Raw genomic sequence first — 16,867 nt, forward strand, 5'->3', positions numbered from 1 at the left:
TAAGTATTCTTTTCTTAGTATATTTATTCTCTTTCCAGTTTTTAAAATCCAGGATTGGTGTACTGTCAGCTTGAAATTACAACTCACTCAGAAATAAAGTGCAGTTTATCTGCTGGCCCAGAATTTGGAGGCTCCAGGAATGAGTTCAGAATTAGCTAGAGCAATTAAAGTGTTGCAGTCTTAGCTCTGTATTGATACCTCTCAGGTGCCAACAATCTAAGGGCTATTTAGCCCTTGTTACCTCTTGCAACTACTTTTTCCTCTCCTTCTCCCTCAGTGAAGGCAGGAGACTAGGAGGACTAATAGCTGCCAGCTTTTTTGTTAACAGAACCTAAGCTGTTTCTTTAAAGCAGGCTTCTTAAAGCGAAAACAACAGAGAAGTACTTTTTTCTTTACAGTTTATTACTAACATTACAAATCAGCTTTTATTAGAGCAAATACTAATGTCTCAACAATACACAGAAGTCTCACGATTTTGTTTTGTTTCACAAAATGGATTGTTGATACCTGTTGCTCTCCACTTTCTGAATTCACGTATCACATCCACATACACAGATATTATAGTTTGATGTCAGTAATGCTTTTTATTATTTGTGGTGGTCTCCTGAAATTCTTTTAGAAAATAAGTGTGTGTGTGTATTAGAGAGAGGATAAGTGAGAAAGAGAGAGGGAAAGAAAGGGAGGAACAGAAAGAGAGGGAATGTGTTGTTTAAATGGACTAGAAATAAGAAATAGCAATGGATCTCTGAAATTTAGTTATTATTCTTATATTGGATTAACTATGAAAAGGTTATTTGGGACTGGAATTTTAGTTTTGACCCTGCAGAACACGTAAACAAGCTTAGTCAGTTTCATTTATATGCCCATGCTCCAAATTTGTTTTAACCACTGCTAAAACATAGAGTCCATTGTTTCTATTTAGGGCCCATTGTAGCCCATTGATTTTGTTTCATGTTGTGCTCACTGTTATTTTAGAGTGACTTAAGGGGCATTTTATTTACCGGTTTCTCTTTAGAGTTAAGTCTCACCATGTAGGTTGATGAGCATCATCAATTAAGTAACACACATTCTGTTCATATTGTCACACATATTCCGTCATAACCAGGAATCACCTATGATGTTGTTCCATCTACTATATTGCAGGAAAAACAGAGGTTTCTGACAGATGTTCTACATGAAGTGATGCTGCTTGACGGCTTGGCCAGTTCCCATCCAGTATCACAGGAAGTGCTACGGGCAACAGATATTGACAGGGTGTTTGACTGGATCGCATATAAAAAGGTGGGAATAGATAAGACCCAAGTACCAATTGGATATTTCACTATCCTGGGGTAGCCAAACTATTTCATGCTAGATGTATTATATCTTTCTCTTCTCCCTGGCAAATAGAAATGGACTGTGAGTTAGAAAACATAGAGTCACTAGGTTCATGTCATTTTATGAGTTAGGGCTTTGCTTTATAAATCAGTAAGATGGAGATGAATGTTTGCCAAATAATGCCTAGAAATATTGGCAGTATTAATGAATAAATCTTTCGAGTCTTGATATGAAATTGCTGTACAAATGGTGTTATGTCAGTTTTTATTATTATTAATAAGAGAGCTGACGTATATAGTGACAAATTATTTCCCACCGATGCCCCTTAAATACTTATTTTGATTGGCTGCTGCAAATGGGTATAGACAGTGACCTGACATATGTATTTTATAAACATTATTTAAGGGAGATTTGGGGAATTAGGCATGTTTCCTGGATAACAAGCATAATAAATGAAATCTTAAAGACTGGACTTTCAATGGTAAAGATTTTGGACCAATGACTAGACATCTGTAGCAATAAGGTATATTATGAATTTTTTTCCATTGTTACTTGGATTAGGATTTTTCCTTATAACTGTCCCTTTGTTGTTCTAATTTTAACAAGAGTGTGTACATCTCAGTGTATAACACTTAGCAGCCACTTAATAATTGTTAAAATAGTATTAAAATCTACTTTGTCTTTGGTGTAGATTGAATTGCATTTATTAGGATTTCTATATAAATACTCTATTGATTTAATAACGTTTTAAGCTTAAAAACAAGTTGCTAATATTCTTTCTGAAAAACAAGATATTCCTCTTTATAACTAGAAATCAAATAATGATTCATCAGAATTTTTTGGTGCAGCAATTTGGATGGTTGGTTTTGCACTCAGGAAATGACTATCTCAATGGTTATTAGTTAATACCGTATGCTATTAGTTAACATTGTATGCTATAATATATAAAGTTGCAAATTGTGTTAGAAAATATCTTTTCAAGTCACTGATCATTGCATTGGCTCAGAAAGGATATTTTCGATGTCTTATAAAGGTAAGTGGAAGTGTAGTACCATATTTAAAGTATGTAGTGTTAATATATTTAAATGTTAAATAAATATTTAAAGTACACATTCACTTTTATATATGATATTTTTTGGCTAGATTTTGCTGGATGCACATTTGGTTCATTCAACTGTATTGATTCTTAAAATATAATGCAGAAAATAATTTATTACGTTAGCTTGAGATGCACTTGGAGACATGTCTGTGGTTATTTCCCACCTAACCACCAATTCTAAAAGACTATTTGTAAATACCAGTATTATTTCTGCATGAATAATATCAGGAAAATATTATTTTGATTAAATATGTTATAGATGTGCTTTTACACGTAAGTTAACATTTATTCCAAATTTCATATATTTGAGTAATTTTTAATTCATTCAAGAAGGTTAAGAATTAAACCAGTAGGAAAGAAGGAAGTTACAATGATTATTATTTCACTCTCTCTACATTTTGGGGCAAAGGCTTACCAATTTACAAATGTGATACATGAGCAAACTGTGCCATGATGCTCAGGACCATCATCATAAAGGACACGGGCTTATTCGTCTCTAGCCATGTATCTTTATTTATTAATTTTTTGAGGAATAACTGACAAATATAATTGTATATATTTAAAGTGTACAATGTGATGATTTGATATACGTTGTAGAATGATTACCAAGATCAAGATAATTAACACATCTGTCACCTCACCTAGTTAACTCTTTTTGGGGGTGGGGAGTGCGAATGCCTGAGATCTACTCTCTGCAACTTTGAAGTGTACAGTACTGTATTATTAACTGTAGTCACCATGCTATACATTAGAGCATTAGAATTTATTCTTCTTGTAAGTGAAAATTTGTACCCTTTGACCTGTATCACCCCATTTCCCTCTTCCCCTAGCCCTTGGTAATCACTACTCTACTGTTTCTATGAAATTGGCTTTTTTTGTTTTTTTTTTTTTAGATTTTGCATATAAGTGATACCATACAGTATTTATCTTTCTCTGGCTTATTTTACTCAGCATAATGACCTCCAGGTTAATCCATGTTGTCACAAATGGTAGGACTTCCTTTCTTTTATGGCTGAATAATATTCAATTATATATATCATATTTTCTTAATCCATTCATCTGTTGAAAGGCATTTAGATTGTTTTTATATCTTGGTTATTGTGAAGAAATGCTGAAAGGAACATGGGTGTGCAGATATCTCCTTTAGATATTGGTTTAAATTCCTTTGGATATTTAGGAGTGGGATTGTGAGATCATTTGGTAGCTCTATTTTTAATATCTTGAGGAACCTTCATATTATTTTCTGTAACGGCTGTACCAATTTACATTCCTACCGACACTGTGTAAGGGTTCTCTTTTCTTCACATCCTCACCAACATTTGTTATCTCTTGCCTTTTTGATAATAGCCATCACAACAAGTATGAAGTGATATATCTCACTGTGGTTTTGATTTGCATTTCCCTGATGATTAGTGATGTAGAGCATCGTTTCATATAGCTATCGGCCATTTGTATGTCTTCTTTGGAAAAATGTCTATTCAGGTCCTTTGCCTATTTTTTAATTGGATTATTATTATTTTGCAATTGAGTTGTATGAGTTCTTTATATATTTTGGATATTAACCCCTTATCAGCTATATGTTTGCTAATGCTTTCTCTCATTCTTCAGGTTGCCTTTTCAATTTATTGATTGCTTTGCTGTGCCAAAGCTCTTTAGTTTGATGTAGTCCAATTTGTTTATTTTAACTTTTGTTACCTGTGCTTTTGGTCTCTTATCCAATAAATCATTTCTAAGACCAATGTCAAGGATCTTTTCCCCTATATTTTCTTCTAGGAGTTTTATGGTTTCACATCTTACATTTAAGTCTTTGGTCCATTTCAAGTTCATTTTTGTGAGTGGTGTAAGATAGGAATCTGGTTTCATTCTTTTGCATGTGGATATCCAGTTTTACCAATACTGTTTATCGAAGAGACTAACCTTTCTCCATTGTGTGTTCCTGGTGCTCTTGTCAAAAATCAGTTGACCACATATGTGTTGATTTTTATATGGAATCTCTGTTCTGTTCCACTGGTTCCATGTACCGTTGCCAGTACCATAATGTTTGATTACTGCAGCTTTGTAATACAGCTTGAAATCAGGAATTGTGATGCCTCCAGTTTTGCTCCTTTTTTCTCAGGATTACTTTGTCTATTTGGGGTCTTTTGTGGCTCCATACAAATTTTGGGATAATTTGTATCTATTTCTGTGAAAAATGCTATTGGACTTTTGGTAGGGATTACATGGACTCTCTAGATCATTTTTCAGTAGTACGGAGATTTTCACAGCATTAATTTTTCCAATCCAAGATCATGGGATATCTTTCCATTTATTTGTATCTTCCTCAATCTCACCAGTGTTTCATAGTTTTCAGTGTATGTCTTTCACCTACTTGGTTAAATTTATTTATAAGTATTTTATTGCTTTTGATGCTATTGTAAATGGGATTGCTTTCTTAATTTCTCTTTCAGATAGTTCATTGTCAGTGTATAGGAAGACAAATGATTTCTGTGTGTTAATTTTGCATCCTGCAACTTTACTGAATTAACTTATTAGTTGTAACAGTTTTTTGGTGAAGTCTTTAGGGTTTTCTATATATAAGACCATGTCATCTATAAACAGAGATAATTCTACTTCTTCCTTTCTGATTGAAGGTCTTTTATTTATTTACTTTTTGCTTGCTTAGTTGCTGTGACTAGGACTTTCAGTACCATGTTGAATAGAAATGGCAAGAGTGGGCATCCTTGTCTTATTCCTGATCTTAGAGGAAAGCCTTAGCTTTTCACCATTGAGTTTGATGTTAGCTGTGGGCTTGTCTTCATTCTAGCCATGTATCATTATGCTTAAGTACCACTGGAAATACTGTCCTTACTGTGTTTTCAACTGATGATAGGATCTACACATTTTTAATGAAGACTTATCAAGAGAAAATTTTCTTTTTAACAACTATATTGAGGAATAATTAAAATACATTAAACTGTACATGCTTAAAAGGTACAATTTAATATGTTCTGACATATGTATCCCAGTGAAAACATCACCATAATCAAGTTAATGAACATATTCATCAAAAGTTTCCTCATGCCTCTTTGTAATACGTCCTCCCATCCCTCCTCACTCCCCCACTGATCAACTTTTCACTGTAGATTAATTTTCATTTTCTAGAGTTTTATGTAAATGGAATTATACAGTATGCACTCTTTTTTGTCTGCCTTCTTTCACTCAACATCATGATTTTGAGGTACAATTCATGTTGTAGGATATATGGGTATAATATAATTTGTTCTTTCACCTGGACATTTGTTTTTTTCCAGTTTTTGGCTGTTACAAACAAAGCTACTGTGAATACTTTTGTACAGGTCTTTGTATGTGTATCTGCCTTTATTTCTCTTGGGTAAATACCTAGAACTGGAATGTCTAGATGATGGTAGATATGTTTAATGTTTTATGACACTGCTGAACTGTTTTCCGAAGTAGTTGAACCATCGTACCTTGGTACATTCTCATTGAAAGTGTGCCAGAGTTCTACTTTTTCCACATCTTCACCAACACAAGCTAGGTATAATCAATTCGTTTAATTTTAGATACTGTAATGGTATCTCATTGTGATTGTAATTTACATTCCCCTAATAACTAATGATATTGACCGTTCTTTCACTTGCATATTCTCCCTTATATATCTTCCTTGGTGAAGGGTCAATTCAAATCCTTTGCTCATTTTTTTTTAGATTGGGTTGTTTTCTTATTATTGAGTTTTGAGGATTCTTTATATACTTTGAATGCAGGTTATCATATATATGATATGCAAATAATGTTTTTCCCAATTTGTGACCTACTCTTTATTTTCATAGCAGTATCTTTCTAAAAGCAAACTATTTTAATTTTGATTAAGTATGTTTTATCATATTTTTTAAAATTGATAGTTCTATTGGTGTCAGAGTTAAGAAATCTTTGGTTAATTCAAGGCCATGAAGATTATTCTTTTGTTTTTTCTTCCAAAGTTTTATAGTTTTAGGTTTATATTTAGATCTATATTCGATTTTGAGTTAATTTTTGTATATGGTGTGAAGTTTGAATTGAATGTTTTTCTTTTGTTTGCACATGGATATCCAATTTTTCAAGAACCATTTCTGGAAATGTCTGTTATTTACCCTGTTGAGTTGCCTTTGCACATTTGTTGAAATCAGTGAACTATGTGTGGTGGGTCTATTTCTGGACTGTTTATTTTATTCTATTGATATATTTATTTATCTTGGCACCAATACCATACAATCGTGATTGCTGTAGCTTTTAATAAGCTGTGAAATAAAGTTGTTAGTTCTCCAACTTTGTTCTTTTTTTTAAAGTTCTTTTGGTTAATCTTGATCTCTTGAATTTCTATATGAATTTTAGAATGAGTTTTTCACTTTCTATAAAATTCTGTTGTAATTGCACAGATTGCATTCCATTTGTAAAATAATTTGGGAGCATTGACACCTTAGCAATACTGAGTGACCCATGAATACTGTGTACTGTTCCATTAATTTAGGGCCTCTTCATTTTCTCTCAGCAATGTACTTTTCAATGAATAAATCTTTCATATCTATTTTCAGATTTATCTCTAAGTATTTCATATTTTTAGGCTATTTTACATGGTATTCTAATTCCCATTTTTGACTTTTTGTTGTTCTATATAGAAATACAATTTATTTTTGTATACTTATCTTGTGCAATGTTAAATAGAAGTGAGAGCAGACATCCTTGTTTTGTTCTGGATTTTAGGAGCAATACATTCAGTTTTTCACCATTAGATATGAAATTGCCTTTACATTTTTATAAATACTCTTTATCAGGTTGAAAATGTTAGATTCTACTTCTGCATTGGTGAGGGTTTTAATCCAAAATGGATACTGATTCTATCAAATACTTTTCCCCATCTATCAAGGTGATCATATTTTTGTTTTTGTTATTTTAGTTTGTTAATATGGTGAATTATATTGATAGATTTTTCAATTTTAGGCTTTCTTTACATCCCTGGGACAAATACCATTTGGTCATAATGTTGTTTTTTTTTGGCACTGAATTTTATTTTATTTATTTATTTTTTTAACATCTTTATTGGAGTATATTTGCTTTACAATGGTGTGTTAGTTTCTGCTATATAACAAAGTGAATCAGCTATACATATACATATATCCCCATATCTCCTCTCTCTTGTGTCTCTCTCCACCCTCCCTATCCCACCCCTCTGGTGGACACAAAGCATGGAGCTGATCTCCCTGTGCTATGCGGCTGCTTCCATTAGCTGTCAGTTTTACATTTGGTAGTGTATATATGTCAATGCCACTCTCTCACTTCATCCCAGCTTACCCTTCCCCCTCCCCATGTCCTCAAGTCCATTCTCTACATCTGCGTCTTTATTCCTGTCCTGCCCCTAGGTTCTTCAGAACCACTTGTTTTTTTTTTAGATTCCATATACATGTGTTAGCATACGGTAGTTGTTTTTCTCTTTCTGACTTACTTCACTCTGCATGACAGTCTCTAGGTCCATCCACCTCACTACAAATAACTGAATTTCATTTCGTTTTATGGCTGAGTAATCTTCCATTGTATATATGTGTCACATCTTCTTTATCCATTTTTATGTATTTTTGTATACATTGTTGGATTAAGCTTGCTAAAGAAATGTTTAGAAATTTTGTGTCTATGTTCATGAGGAGTATTGGTCTATAGTTTTTGTAATGTCTTTGGCTTTGTTCTCACTATAATGCTAGCCTCACAGAATGGAAACTATTACCTCCTTTTCCACTTTATAGGATAATTTATGTAGAATTTATATTCTTTCTTTGTTAAATATTTGATGGAATTTGCCACTACAGCAACCTGGGCCTAGAATTTCCTTCATGGGAAGATATTTAATAATTTAAGTTCATTAATGTATAGTGAGTTATTCAGGTTATTTATGTCTTCTTGCGTGAGCTTTCGTAGTTTATATCTTATCAAGGACTTGGCTCATTGTACATGTTATATTCTTTTATTATCCTTTTAGTAGTCATATAATCTCTAATAATGTCCCCTCTTTTATTCCAGATATTGTTAATTTTTGTCTATCTCTTTTCTCCTGATTAGTCTAGCTAGAAGCTTTTACATTTTATTCTCAAAAAATCAGCTTTTGGTTTAATTGATTTCTGCTCTTACTTTCTATTTCATAGATTTCCTCTTTATCATTATTATTTCCTTCCTTTATATGCTTTGGATTTAAATTGTTCTTTTTTCTAGTTTCTTAAGGTGCAAACTGAGGTCATTAATTGGAGACCTTTCATCTGTTCTAATTCAGGTGTTTATTCTATCAATTTCCTCCTAAGTGTACTGCTTAGGGCAAGCTCTAGATTTTGAGATATAGAAGTTTCATTTTCATTCACCTTAAGATACTATTTTCCCATTTGATTTATTAATTTATCCATGGGTTATAAAAAGTATGTTATTTAGTTTACAAATATTAGAAGATTTTCCAGAAAATTTTCTGTTATTCGTTTCTTATTTAGTTTTATTGTGATCAGGGAAGTATATTCTGTATGACTTGAATCTTCTTAGAGTTACTGAGACTTATTTCATGGCCCAGAATTTGGTCTCTGTTGATAAGTGTATGCACGTCAAAAGAACGTGTATTGCACTGTTGGCTGGAGTGTTTTATAAATGCCAATTAGGTCAAGTTGGTTGATAGAATTGTTCAAGTCTTCTGTATCCTTATTGATTTCTGTCTACTTGTTCATCATGCTTTCTTGATGAGCCCTCATTGTTTGGATTCACTTACATGGTGTCAAATCAAACTTCTAAAAATGTGGTGAAAAACAGTGGCCCAGGTACCTGCTGGCATGTCTGAAAAATAATCTTCAGTGACAATGTGGAAAAACAAAGCTCAGAACAATTTGGCTATAATCTCAGGGGCTTCAGTTTGATAATCTCTATACCAGGCCTTGATGTATATTTAGATTTCTAGACTACTTCTCCAACTGGGCTTCTCTCACACGCTTTCTGTCAGCAATTAGTATGTGGGTAATATACAATAACCAATTTAACTCTGTGGATGGAATGGATAAACTGTGTCATTCTGGGATGTGTATGACAGGTAATATAGATAATTGTACAGCCATAATATCAACTGCTAACGTTTATTGAATGCTTACTCTGTGCTAGGCACTGTGTTAAACTCTATACGTTCATTAACTCACTTAATTCTCATAATCCCCTTTAGGGGTTGTTATTTCATTATCCTCATTTTAAAGATGAAGATATTGAATCATGGTCAATCCAAGGATATGTTTCTCAGGAAATCAGGTTCCAGAGCCAACGTTCTTAGACACTGTCATATTTGATCAATGAACTTGGCTGGAGCATTCATTCCAAAATCATTTGTAAGCCTCAACTTATGTTCCAGGCACTGTGTGCTGAGTGCTTGGAATATAACAGTAATAAGACACAAAGGAGGAATAGCATATAAATAAGTCAGTGCAGTAGCATTTGAGTAGTAACAGCAGTGTTTCCATTTTAAATGTAGAAACTTAACTCAAACCATCTGAAACATTAAAAAAGAATTTGTTGACTGAATAGCTGGTAAGTCTGAGGTGTTGTTATGTTTAGGAATGGTTGAATCCACGCATTTTAACAATGTCATCAGAAATCTACCTTCCATTGATTTCTTGGCTCTTTGTCTCTGACTTAATTTCTAGATGATTCTTAGATAGGTGGCCTAAAAAGAAGTTTAGGCTGATAGAGTGCTCAAGCTTGTGATCCTAATGAGCTTGGGGAAAGAGTAAACTGCTTCCCTCACTACAGAACCCGTTTCTCCCCAAAGCTATGATTTGTTCTGATTAAGTAATAGAGCGCCATTGGCCAATCCCTATGTCCATGGGATGGACAGTCCCTATGGACATTCTGAATAGCTAGCATGGGTCATAAGCTCATCCTCTGGTGGGAAAGATAGGTCATACAATTGGTAGATCCAATGGGATCACTTGAAGTAGGGTTTCCCAGATAATATGATGGCTAGATAAAAGTAATGGATGCCAACCAACCTCAGAATCTTAGGAGTTACGATAGAAATATGTATAAGATACACAGAGTCATGAGGGTAAGGGTTAGGGGAGTGACAAAATGGCAAAAAAGGTCTATTCTGTAGAATTGGCTCAGGAAAGGAACACAATGGTGACTAAGTGCAACATCAAGGAGTTCAACATGGCCATACCATAGTGAGGTTTTGGGGTAGTAGACAGGCTGGGGAGATAATCTGGTAAGAACTTGGAGGACCTGTTATGCAATACTAAGAAGTCTGAACTTCATCCAGCAGATGAAGAGGAACCAATGAAGAGTTTCAAGCAAAGGAATAACATTGTATAAATAAATTTGTATTCTAGAAAGAATATTCCTGTAGGTGTGGTAGAGATGGAAGTAATATGATAGATCTGGACATTTCAGAAAAGACTGTAGCAACTAGAGTTGTAGCATGTAGCCCATTTTTTTTGTTTTGATTGTCACTTCTTGCCACTGCTCTTCTGTGCTCTCTTCCCTGAAGATCCCTGTTACTAGGCTACATCAACCTCTGCCAACAGTCAACCTCTCATTGCATCAGTGCTTTGCTTGCTTATCATCTCTTGTAATTATTCCCTTAATAATTATTCTAATTATTCCCACTTCTGTTTTTTATAATTTTTCCTGCATAGTAACTTTATTACACTTTAAACAACTTTTTATATAGAACTGTATTATAGGGGTAGAGAAGATTATAAAGAAGTACAGGTTAGGAACCAACAAACCAGATCCTAATTTCTGTGGATTTGAATTTAAGAACTGAATGCTTTTGAAGAAATTGTGAGTGATGTTCAATATGGACCGTCTCAAGGCCTGTATTAAAAGAAAAAAAAAAAACTCCTAAAATTACATACATATTTTTAGAATGGGAAGAGAAAAAAATGCGAACTAGTCTTTAAAAAAAGAGAGTGAGAGAGCAAGAGTTACATCCTGGGAAATAACAAATTTTCCATTTTAATAGTAGGTTGAAAATGAGGATGCTTTTATCGTAAAAGTGAAATGCAAACAGGAAAATACTGTCCATAGATAAGAAAACTGGAAGAGATGCATTGAGAGAGTCTCTTTACTCTAAAAGCCCAAAGGGAAATAAGAATCAATGACCCAGTGACCTGGATGATGAAAGTGAGCGAATGCTCATTAAATTTACACATGGTACCAAGCTGGAGAGGATTGCTACAAGTTTGGGAGAGAGGAACAGATTTCAAAATGACTTAAGCAAATTTAAAGAGGATCCTTTAAAAACAAGAACACTTTTCAGCAATTCCTATAACAAGTTTGATATACTTTAGAGACCAAACGAAATTACATAGAGTAAAAGGAAAGAATTGGCAAGCAGAGAAAATCCCACAAAGGGTCATAGCGAATATGAATTTAAAAAGTGGGGGAGTGGAAATTCAACTTTTGTTATTCTACCAGCATATTCCAGACTTAATTTAAAATTCTTGTATGGCTAAAGAGGAAAATATGTATGATTTCTATTATCTTTAGAAGTGAATATGAAAGGGCCAATCCGCCATTTGCATATTTTGTCCCTTCTGATACCAGGTTCCCCACCCACGGTGTGGTATCAGCCAGGCCACAGTTAGTACAGCGAGAGAGCCCATACTAACTCTAGATACAGGACAGAGTGTTTCTCTATAGAAATAATAATAATAATAATAGGACAGTATCCTCTTTCAAGAATATAACCCAGTAGTAGACATAAAACATATGAAATGAAAACAGTAATTACACTAAGAGTCACAGTAAAGCACATCTTTCATTTAACAAGCATTTATTATGTACGAGGCATTTTGTGAAATGCTTTGCATGTATTATCCCATTTACTCCATATAGAAAACTTGGGATTTGGCATTTTTAACCCATTTTACTGATGAGGAAACTAAAACTTAAGAAGTTCAGTGATTTCCACAGGGTCAGACATCTAGCAAGTGAACAAGCAGGATATGAAGTCAGATCTGTGTAACTCCAAATACTGGGCTCTTATACATAAAACTTTTAATAAATAAATATATTTCAAGGCAAAATACGATATGAGCCGTCTCAGTGGATGGCAACTCGAAGTTCTCAGGCCACATTTGATCCTCTCTTTTTCTCACCCTATTTGTCAGGAAATCTTATGGTGTCTGCTGTAAAATATTTCCAGAATTTGACTTCTTCTCCCCACCATTACTGTTGCTATACTGGTTGGAATCACCACCATATTGCCACAGTAGTTTCTTAAAAGCTCTCTCTGCTTCTAGTCCTGCAACCCTACAGTATATTTTTAACCAAGCACTCAAAGTGATCATTTTTAAAACCTAAGCCAGATAGTGCCACTTCTTTGCTAGAAACCCTACAATGATTCCCCACCAAAATTAGAATAAAAGATAAAGTCTTTACAGTGACCCATGAGGCCCTACCTGATCTCCACTCACCCTATTCTTCCCAAGTCCTCCAGAGACCCCTGACCCTTATTCTCTTATCCCTCTGACTTTACCTCTTCTTATAAGTATCCCTTCACTCATGGTAATCGTGCTCCACCAACTCTCCTGCTTTTCCTGAAATCCAACTAAACTCCCTCCCACACTAGGGCCTTTGATCTGGGAATGATGTTATTCTGGATATCATCATAGTTCTAACTTGCTGTCCTTGAAAACTTTATTTAAATATCACCTTCTCAGAGAGGCTACCTTTTTAAAATGTCAACTGACACCCTCACTCCTTTCTTCATTCATTTTCTTATTCTGATCCACATACCGTTTGATCACCTTCAAATGTATAATACAATTTATTCATTATTATGTTTATTACATGATCTGGCTTCCCACTTTCCCCCATTGAGAGTGAGCTTCACAAAGGGAGGGATCTGTGTCTGTGATTTTCACTGTTTTGTAGTATTCATTATGCTGCCTGCATATAGTAGGCACTTAATAAGTATTTGTTGAGTTAAATTAAAGTAAATGTCAGAAAAGCAATATAAGCAAAACACTGTGGTATTTCAGAGGGAAAGGTCCCATCTGTTTATAGGAATTAGGAAAAAGACTTGGCACTTGAAATAGGATTAAAGAGTTTCAGATGTAATGCCATATGAATTCTGGAGGGGGTGGGGGAGGAAGATTGTGTTGCCCATTCACTCTGCTTTCTAATGGGTTCTGTCACATGTGGCCTGACCCCTTAGCCCTGGACCACCTGGGACCCTTTCCGGTCAGCTCAACTCTTCTCCTGTTGTCTCCACACTTTCCTGCCTCAGGCACAGTCAGCCTCCTGTTCTGCAAATCTTCCCAGCTCTTATTCTTCTAAACATGTCCTTTGTAGCCTTTGCTTTCTCAATTCACAGTCTACAACATACAGGCTCTCAAATGAATGTAACATTATTATTTTGTCCTCTTTGACACATTTGTACATACTTTACAGGTTCTGGTATATGATATATATTGTTTTTTAACATCTTTATTGGAGTATAATTGCTTTACAGTGATATGTTAGTATCTGCCTTATAACACAGTGAATCAGCTATACATATATATATATTCCCATGATATATATTGTTTAGCTCTTGTGGTCATTTCTGTAAAACAGTTGGACAATACACTTTTGGTCAGGTGTATAATGGCAATAATATTAGTAGTAGGAAAAATAGTATCAATCGTTCTTTGAGATTTTCTTTTGCCACTGGGCATCCACAGAATTATCTCATTAAATTTCCTATCCTTGTAAGGTAGATACTATTGTCTTCAATTTACATAAGAGTAAATAGATGTTCTTGGATTGCAAGAATCAACATTGTGAAAATGATTATACTACCCAAAGCAATCTACAGATTCAATGCAATCCTTATCAAACTACCAATGGCATTTTTCACAGAACTAGAACAAAAAATTTCACAGTTTGTATGGAAACACAAAAGAACCAGAATAGCCAAAGCAATCTTGAGAAAGAAAAACAAAGCGGGAGGAATCAGGCTCCTGGACTTCAGACTATACTACAAAGCTACAGTAATCAAGACAGTATGGTACTGGCACAAAAACAGAAATATAGATCGATAGAAAGCCCAGAGATAAACCCACATACATATGGTCATCTTATTTTTGATAAAAGAGGCAAGAATACACAATGGAGAAAAGACAGCCTCATCAATATTCAATAAGTGGTGCTGGGAAAACTGGACGGCTACATGTAAAAGAATGAAATTAGAACACTCCCTAACACCATACACAAAAATAAACTCAAAATGGATTAAAGACCTAAATGTAAGGCCAGACACTGTAAAACTCTTAGAGGGAAACATAGGCAGAACACTGTATGACATAAATCACAGCAAGATCTTTTTGACCCACCTCCTAGAGAAATGGAAATAAAAACAAAATAAACAAATGGGACCTAATGAAATTTAAAAGCTTTTCACAACAAAGGAAACCATAAACAAGATGAAACGACAACCCTCAGAATAGGAGAAAATATTTGCAAATGAAGCACCTGACAAAGGATTAATCTCCAAAATTTCCAAGCAGCTCAATATCAAAAAAACTAAAAACCCAATCTAAAAATGGGCAGAAGACGTAAATAGACATTTCTCCAAAGAAGATATACAGATTGCCAACAAACGCATGAAAGGATGCTCAACATCACTAATCATTAGAGAAATGCAAATCAAAACTACAAAGAGGTATCACCTCACACCAGTCAGAATGGCCATCATCAAAATATCTACAAAGAATAAATGCTGGAGAGGGTGTGGAGAAAAGGGAACCCTCTTGCACTGTTGGTGGGAATGTAAATTGATACAACCTCTATGGAGAACAGTACGGAGGTTCCTTAAAAAACTAAAAATAGAACTATCATACGACCCAGCAATCCCACTACTGGGCATATACCCTGAGAAAACGATAATTCAAAAAGAGTCATGTACCAAAATGTTCATTGCAGCTCTATTTACAATAGCCAGGACATGGAAGTAACCTAAGTGTCCACCGACAGATGAATGGATAAAGAAGATGTTGCACATATATACAATGGAATATTACTCAGCCATAAAAAGAAACAAAATTGAGTTATTTGTAGTGAGGTGGATGGACCTAGAGTCTGTCATACAGAGTGAAGTAAGTCAGAAAGAGAAAAACAAATACCGTATGCTAACACATATATATGGAATCTTGAAAAAAAAAAAGGTCCTGAAGAACCTAGGGGCAGGACAGGAATAAAGACGTAGATGTAGAGAATGGACTTGAGGACACAGGGGGAAGGGTAAGCTGGGACGAAATGAGAGAGTGGCATGGACATATATACACTACCAAATGTAAAATAGATAGCTAGTGGGAAGCAGCCACATAGCACAGGGAGATCAGCTCCGTGCTTTGTGACCACCTGGAGGGTTGGGACAGGGAGGGTGGGAGAGAGATGCAAGAGGGAGGGGTATGGGGAAATATATATATGTATAGCTGATTCACTTTGTTATAAAGCAGAAACTAACACACCATTGTAAAGCAATTATACTCTAATAAAGGTGTTAAAAAACAAACAAAACAGATTCCACTGAGGAGATCAAATAAAATATTATATGCGGGGGGAAAAAAAAAGAGTAAACAGAAACTCAGGGAGTTAATGTTGTTCTCAGGCTTCTAGGCGTCAGAGGTAGGATTCTCACCTCTCTGTTTCTAACTCATGCTCTTTTCACTCTACCAGAATACTTTCTTTCACTAATTGCCTATTATGCCACTGTTTCAATAGGAAATATGATTTGGGTTACAGTCTTTTGACATATACTAAAGTTAGAGATTTTCCCTGAATGAAAAAGTGCAATGTTTTTAAATAAGTACTATACTGGCATGCAAATAAAAAATAAAGGTTATAAAGTCTGGGAAATAATAATCCATGGTTATGATCATCTCATAAGGAAAATGTGAACAAGTTTAAGAGATTGAGGAAAATTAAGCAAAGAGCGAGCCAGAGAGAGAAATGGAGAGAGAGAGAGATTGATTTAGAAACAATTGGAGGTAAGTCCTATCAGAAAAAGCTAAAGAACTTACAGTTGTCTACTCGGGAATGTAGAGGGCTCAGAGATGACTTAATTATTGGCTCTAATATATAAATGGTCATTATAGGAACACTGTTCACCACTTCTCTGTCAACATCAAGGTCAGAGTAAGATAAGTGGCCTTAAATTATAAGGAGAAATTTCAGTTCATATAAGAAAAAACTTCTTGACATAAAAGGAAATTAAACATATCAATGTTAACCACTGATGTTGATAAAATCTGCATTCTTTGATATTCTTTAAAGATAAAATTGAAAATCTGCTCCCAAATTAGCAAACTAAATTGTAGGACTACTAAAAAAGTTTCTCCTGAATCTTGCCTCCATGGTATATCATAGTCAAATAATGTAATATAAAATACATAATTTATTAGAAATTAATTTTGCATGCAT

At 34.5% G+C, this 16,867-nt stretch overlaps 1 protein-coding gene across 2 annotated transcripts in view; it reads left to right on the plus strand.

Annotated features, from left to right (window-relative positions):
- The window catches only part of TRHDE (thyrotropin releasing hormone degrading enzyme), a 405,202-nt gene that overhangs the window by 233,020 nt on the left and 155,315 nt on the right, over positions 1-16,867 (plus strand). For both annotated transcript variants that reach the window (XR_010932493.1, XM_067697363.1), the window contains exon 6: positions 1,144-1,281. Coding sequence is in view for 1 of the 2 variants with exons in the window: in XM_067697363.1 (XP_067553464.1) it covers positions 1,144-1,281 (138 nt within the window). In the remaining variant the exon portion in view is untranslated. The remainder of the gene's footprint in view (positions 1-1,143; positions 1,282-16,867) is intronic.

Source organism: Pseudorca crassidens, chromosome 11, assembly GCF_039906515.1.
Source record: "Pseudorca crassidens isolate mPseCra1 chromosome 11, mPseCra1.hap1, whole genome shotgun sequence".
In the NCBI taxonomy this organism is placed as follows: Eukaryota; Metazoa; Chordata; class Mammalia; order Artiodactyla; family Delphinidae; genus Pseudorca; species Pseudorca crassidens.